We start from the raw sequence: 6,862 nt of genomic DNA on the forward strand, positions 1-6,862 counted from the left end.
TTTTTATGAACTTGGGGAGTGTCCAGGAGCTTTGCAATGGATTTAAACTAATCATCTTGTATCTCGAAGTAAAATTATTGTGTATACCTAGCACACACATCAAAACATGCATCAGATTATGTGAAACAAATGTCTTTTTTCCTTGTGTTTTGTACTGTCATGACATAGTTTTGCTCCCCAGTTATTTCAAGAATCTCAATGTAATGAAATCACATATTCTGTTCCTTGTAGGTGAATATTGGATTGATCCTAACCAGGGATGTGTTGAAGATGCTATAAAAGTATATTGTAACATGGAAACTGGAGAGACCTGTATTTCTGCGAACCCGTCTACTATACCACGTAAAATGTGGTGGGCCAGCAGGTCATCTGATGTAAAGCCCATTTGGTATGGCCTTGACATGAACAGAGGATCACAGGTAACTAAATACATTTAATACATGTCAATAATCAACTTCTGTGAAACTTGCTTCCTTCTGGTTTAGAACTTCATGTACTATTCTGAGCAGATTCTGCTCATTATAACTATTGATTGACTGCCTTATATTCAATTGGTTGTTAAAGTACAGTAATTATATGAAAGAGCTGGGAGAAACAATGCAAGTGCATCTAAGGCAGGATTGACTATAAGTATACCATAGCTGGAAGAGATTGATTTCTCTTGATCCCCAAAACTTCAACTTCTCTAGCAGTCTTCTTCAGTAACTCACTATCCTTGTCCTTAAAAAGCGTACTTTTACCCTAATATATTATTTTAATCACTGCTGTTTTAATTGAATTCTACCATATTTTTCAGAAAGCTCTTTACTGCTAAGAATGACAAAACTTACTTTATAGATTCTCTCAGCTAATCTCTTTTAAAAAAAGTATGATAGTTATCATATGTGTCAGAATGCTCCATGATGAACGCAGCAGTCTCCAGGCAGACAAAAGTTCCACTCCTAGCTTTCTGTCAGGTTTTCCCTCTGTGGTAACTTCTAGAAGTAGGCTTAATGATCCTGCCAAATAACAGAAGTTTATGCTATGCAAAGTATGTAATTAATTAACAAGCTTTTGCCATTTTTATTTCTAGTTCATCAAATCAAAAGCACAGAAAATATTTTCAGTTGTTGTTTCATAGGAAGTAATTAAATATCTTTAAGATAAGTATTTGGTATGTAAAAATAATAACGCTGTTATCAGATGGATTCCTGATGACAGCTCATAGCTTCAACAATTGAGAACAGATGTAATGTTGAGAACAGATGTGATACTGATTGCTTTTTACTAAGATACTTTCACTTATTAAATTCAGGAGAACTTGCCATGACCCAAGATGTCACAGCTGACAGTTAGCTGCCTACAGAGGTACATGTAGGGTTTTGTAAGTCAGATACTCTTTTGAGGAAGACATTATCTTCAGGAATACCATAAATTAATATCTTATTTTTGAAAACACTGTCAGATTTGGTAACTAACGGTATGATCTGTGTAATAGTCATATGCACTTCTTACAGATTCTAAATAATAAATGTCTGAGATTGCTAAACAGAGATAACACATTTAGTAAAAAAATGACAATGTCAACGTGTAAGATTTTCTTTTTTCTTCACTAGTTTCAGAGAAATGTATACATTTTTAGTCATTCATTACTTTTTTTTTCCCCCAGTGATTCACAAAGCACAAATAAAATGAAACCTGCACAGGCAGGGAAAATATCTCGGGAATTTTAGAATTTTTATTATTATTGGAAAAATTATTAGAAAAAAATGCTTCTGTTTTTTATAGAAACAGTGGCACACTGTAAAATATTTTTCCAACTTCTATGTAAGTTAATTAGTTGATAAAGTCCATATGCAAATCTGTAGTTATTTTTATATTGTCAAACTAACTGTTTATGATGCTTCCAAATACAATACAAAGTCCATAGAAAACAAGCTGCTGAAGTTGCAATATGGCAGTGCCCTGTTTCATACATAAGGTTTAGCTCCTATTGAACCCCTTTTTGAAAGAAGGCAGAATTCATTGCAAAATTTTGGCGTGTCTGTGGAGACCCAGGTGCCTTTCAGTTGTTCAGCTGCATAGCTGTACGATCAAAATTCTGCAAAATAATCCCTGTTACAGGATGCCTACACTTCTATGTCCTCAACTGGCAGCAAATTACAAAATAAACCATTCTTAGATTTTATGTAATAGAGCTCCAGCTAGTCATGTCCAGAAGGGATAATGACAGATCTTTCTAAAATTCATGAACTCTTAATGAACTTTCATGTAATATGTGTTATCTATTTCTTTATCTTCACAGTTTGTCTATGGAGATACAGCTGTCACTCAGATGACATTCCTGCGCCTTCTATCAAAGGAAGCTTCCCAGAATATCACTTACCTTTGTAAAAACAGCGTTGGATACATGGATGACCAGACTAAGAACCTGAAAAAAGCTGTAATTCTGAAAGGGGCCAATGACCTGGAGATCAAAGCGGAGGGAAACAGCCGATTCAGATACACTGTTCTGCACGACAGCTGTTCTGTAAGTTTTGGGGTTTTGTCATTTGTTATAGAGAAAAAGGATTTTTGTCTTTTAGTGGTTTCAGTTCTTCCTTGATTTAGAAAAAAAAATCTATAGAATGGGGTAATTAAAATATGCTGTAGAATTTCACCATGAATTGTAGAAGTCACTGATCAGATAGGTATTTTACTACAATTCTGGCTTTGTGTAATAGAAGTCTGCACTATTTAGGGAATATTTACAAATTGCTAGTTATTATTGAACATATTGAGATACATATCTTGCCATTTTGCATTTTCCACTATTTGTCTACCTCTGTGTGGAATCACACAAAGAGGTCAGATGACCTTAAGCATTTGTCTGCCAGATGAGTAAGATTACTGCAGCAATACTCTGAAGGAGACTCATTGGTACTATGACTGGCTGAGTTGGAAAAGAAAATGTTCTCCCCAAAAATTCTTAGCGAGCATAAAAACCAACAAGTAGTAATTTTTTTCTTGTTCGTTAACATTCTCAGCCAAGTCTAAGACACTGGAAAAATATTTCTAAAATTAGTTTTGCACTTGAAATTAAAGCACAGAGAGTACTCTAATTTAAGTAACATAGCACAAGAATATGTGTGCAGGTGTGTATTAACACGTAGAGAAGAATTTCATGACAGAAAGAAAAATCAGTCCAGCTCGAGGGGGAAATCCTGCTGTGTCAATCTGATGGGTCTGTTCATCAGTGTAAAAGCAGGATATCTACATGTTAAAATAACCACAGTGCAGTACTGGTGGAGGGGTGTTGCTCAGTGAAGATACAGTGAGATCCTTCTGAACTATCAGACAAGTGACTTGCCAGCTCGAGTTTAGGCTGTTTCTGACATGAATTCTGGTCTAAGTGGGTTTTTTGTTTGTTTTTGTTTTTATTTTTCCTCCAGAAACGTAATGGGAATGTGGGCAAGACTGTCTTTGAGTACAGAACACAGAACGTGGCACGCTTACCTATCATAGATGTTGCACCGGTGGACATTGGCAGTACTGACCAGGAATTTGGAGTTGAAGTTGGGCCAGTTTGCTTTGTGTAAGACAAAGGCGGGAAATTAACACACTATCCAGCAACAACAGCAATTAAACACATGAACTTAGACTGATTGAAGTTAATCCTGAGACTCTTGAAGTAATGGCTGATACTGGATCAGCATTGTATATACGGTTCTTTTTAAGTGCCCGGCCTCCTTTTGAATATTTATTTTACATACAAAGCTTCCGTTTTTAAGTGAGTGAAACCAACTTTTTAGTACAACAGTACAGTTTTAAGAGGATCAATGACCACCTTTTAAAAGTAATATGAATCTTTTTCCTTGCTTTTGTTTAAAAATATTTTGAAATTTACAGGTATTCAAAAGAGATAATTTTAATGTGGGACTAAGTAGAGGTCTATGGATTATTTCTTTTGCTTGGATGCATACTGAATAACAGAAAATTAGAGCACTTTTGTGAACCGTTGGCTATATTTCAATCATACCTGCTCCCTCAACCCCAGTTTGTCTTCCCATGGTTACCAGTATGATAGCCATTAACAGAAATCTGTATCTTTTGTAGAAAAAAAAATCTCTTCAGATGAGATCATCTTAATTTGGCATTGTTGTTCCTGCACTTTCCTATGTAATAGTCTGCTCAGAAGAGTGTTCCATAGCTATGATTAATTTATGAAGTAAAAAATAGTACTGGGGTAAATACGAATTTTCAGAAGGGGTGTCCCATATTTTAAATTTTAAGGCCAGATTTCACTGCTCAGAATTTATCTATGTAATTCTATTAAATTATCCTTAATTTTCAAAATATATCTTAAACCCAATACTTGTTGATTTTCCAATACTTGCCCATCTAAGAAGCCATTACGTATCAAATTATACAGATGTCTTATATATGGTGCCAAGTTATGTATGTTGCAAATCATTCACATGTATACCAGACCAATTGCTAATAAAGAGAAAGAAAGTTTAGAAATTCATTGTTTTTAGCTGACATCCAGACATGCATCACCAGTAATTTGACTTATTGGCCTTGAGTTATCAAGGCAAGAAAATTCCATCATTTCTTAGCATGAGCTACCTCATCTCTGGAAGTTGGGATGCATTTAATATTCCTGTTCCTATTTTAGATATTAAAAGGTGCTATGCTTCTGTTGTTATTTCAAGAAAGGAGATAGGCAGGGCAAAAAAGACAAAAAAGTGATGGTGCTAAACGACTCTGTAGAAGGCTGATGAAATAAAGGTGCCTACTGTCAATGTCATTTTCAGAGCTTAGCTGTTAGGCTTACGGTGTTTGAGAGAACAATGTTACAGTGCATTTATTTGTTGGTCATGCAGTATATAGAATGTTTTGTACCAGTAACATGCTTTATTTTGTAAAGTATGTGGGTACAAACTTACGTAGTTTTTTTTGTTTCTTTATTGCATCTGTGCTCTCCACATTTTTTGTTTGTTCCTTTAAAAAGAAAATAAACAGCTGGGGCCATCCCTAAAGAAAGTCATGCACATAGCTTTATTCATGTATCTTTGCAAAGCATTTAATTAAATACATGCTTCTCGCTATGTAAGTGGTTTCCTTTTTGTAGAATTCCTTCCAGTGTGTCCCATATCAGTTCATTTACAGGAAATTAAAAATGGAAGTATTTAACTTTTGGTTTGTTGGTATTTGAAGAACTCATTTGCAGTGCATTTTCCTGAAGTATTTTACATATAGGAGTATAAAGGTATTTTGAATAATGTCCTCTTTGTGCCAGTTTTTACAAGATAGGTGTCAATTTGTATGAAGTAATCATGAGCAGTCCTATTAAAGCTACCTAGATAGTATTACTTGAGACTCCAGAGAAAGAGAATTTTCATTCAAGATTGAATAAAATGTGACTTAGCCATTTCCCAGTGTCAATGCAAGTTATCGCTGATAGAAAACAGTTTCTGGACAAGTCATAAAGTTGCCTTGTAGCAAGGTAGACAAGAATTGACATTCTTTTCCTCCTCCTGAAGGGGTAGGAGCTTTGTGGTTTTCCAGGTGGTCCATATGCATGTCCATACAGGGTAGGTAGGGACTGGGAACAGAGAGGTTGAGAACTTCACGCTGATGTTATCCGTTTGCTTTTATCACCCAAACAGGAACTCCATGATTTCTTTTTTACTAGCATGAAATAATTTCTATAAATATGTGACTCAGGAGTTAGTTTATCGTATTGGATCCTTGAGAAGTTTTAGATATCATTACTTACTCTGAATAATCTGAGGTGTAATGGCTCATTCCAGCACATTCATGCAGAGTTAGATATCTAGTGGCTGTGATCACACCTACACAAAATATTTACCCTGATGCACAAAATAGATAACATTTGGAATATAAATGCATGTTTGAAAATTATTCTTAATCTCTGATTTTCATCAGCAGAGTAATTATCTATGATTAGTATAAATGTTTTGTGAGGTGGAGGAGAAGAGTATTTATTGTGAAGGATACATTGTTTTTTTTTCTTTTCAAGTCTCTTTTTGCATCTGTCTTCATATGAAGTGTGCAGTATTCCCTCAACCCTGGTACCTTGAGCGCTGTAAAAGGGCTGACATGAAGTGTAAGTTCTCAGGATATCTGAGTAGAGATAGATGTTATGGATGCAAGTGGTTGGACATGCTTTTTTTCTTCTCTTGACTATGTTTATAGCATACATGCATATAACCTCTCTCTCCCTGTCTAAATATTTCTCAAAGTATTGTAGAATCTTTTTAAGCTGACAAAAAAAAAAGGGGTGGGGGGGAGTGATGGGAGGAATTTCACTGCTTTAAATTGCTTTGGCTCTTATCCAGGCAATGTGGCCTAGCCTCGTGTAAATACAGCTTTAATGTCATGTTGTCCCTTAGAATGAATGCGCTGATAATTTCCCAAGGGTTAATTGACAAAGTAATATTAAGTAAATATCAGCTATTTATGACATTTAGTGCAGTTCTGTCTTTGTTGTAAATGACCTCAGAAATGGTAGAGAAGACACCTTAGAGTTGTTATGATAATATATCAAAGACAGCATTTAAATTAAATTCAAGTTATAAGAGTTGGTTATTGCTGTTGTTTTCCATATCTGACCTGTCCTCAATGAGAAATGAACCCCAGGACTGCCAGTAGCTGACACCCTCTCTCTTGGTTTCTCAAAACCAGTAGTGCAATAGTTGTATGGCAACTGTTCACTAAAATTTCCCCTGGAAGGTAAAATTCTCTTATTCACTGCTCGTAGTTTGGCACTTACTCTATGTTTCCCTCAGTGGTGGAGTTGATGATGCAGTAGTTTAGCTTGAACATTTAGAGAAAGACATTTGGATTCTTCTGTAATTTGATTTTAACCAAGTCATCC

General features: G+C 35.3%; 1 protein-coding gene across 1 annotated transcript in view; it reads left to right on the forward strand.

The window, feature by feature from the left end:
- Positions 1–5,069, forward strand: part of COL5A2 (collagen type V alpha 2 chain) — a 54,109-nt gene extending 49,040 nt beyond the window's left edge. The window contains exons 51-53 of the mRNA XM_029085100.1: positions 232–419; positions 2,285–2,509; positions 3,411–5,069. Coding sequence (XP_028940933.1) covers positions 232–419; positions 2,285–2,509; positions 3,411–3,557 — 560 coding nt within the window. The 3' untranslated portion in view covers positions 3,558–5,069. The remainder of the gene's footprint in view (positions 1–231; positions 420–2,284; positions 2,510–3,410) is intronic.
- Positions 5,070–6,862: the final 1,793 nt, after the last annotated feature.

Source organism: Antrostomus carolinensis, unplaced genomic scaffold (assembly GCF_000700745.2).
Source record: "Antrostomus carolinensis isolate BGI_N321 unplaced genomic scaffold, ASM70074v2 scaffold20925, whole genome shotgun sequence".
NCBI classification, from domain to species: Eukaryota; Metazoa; Chordata; class Aves; order Caprimulgiformes; family Caprimulgidae; genus Antrostomus; species Antrostomus carolinensis.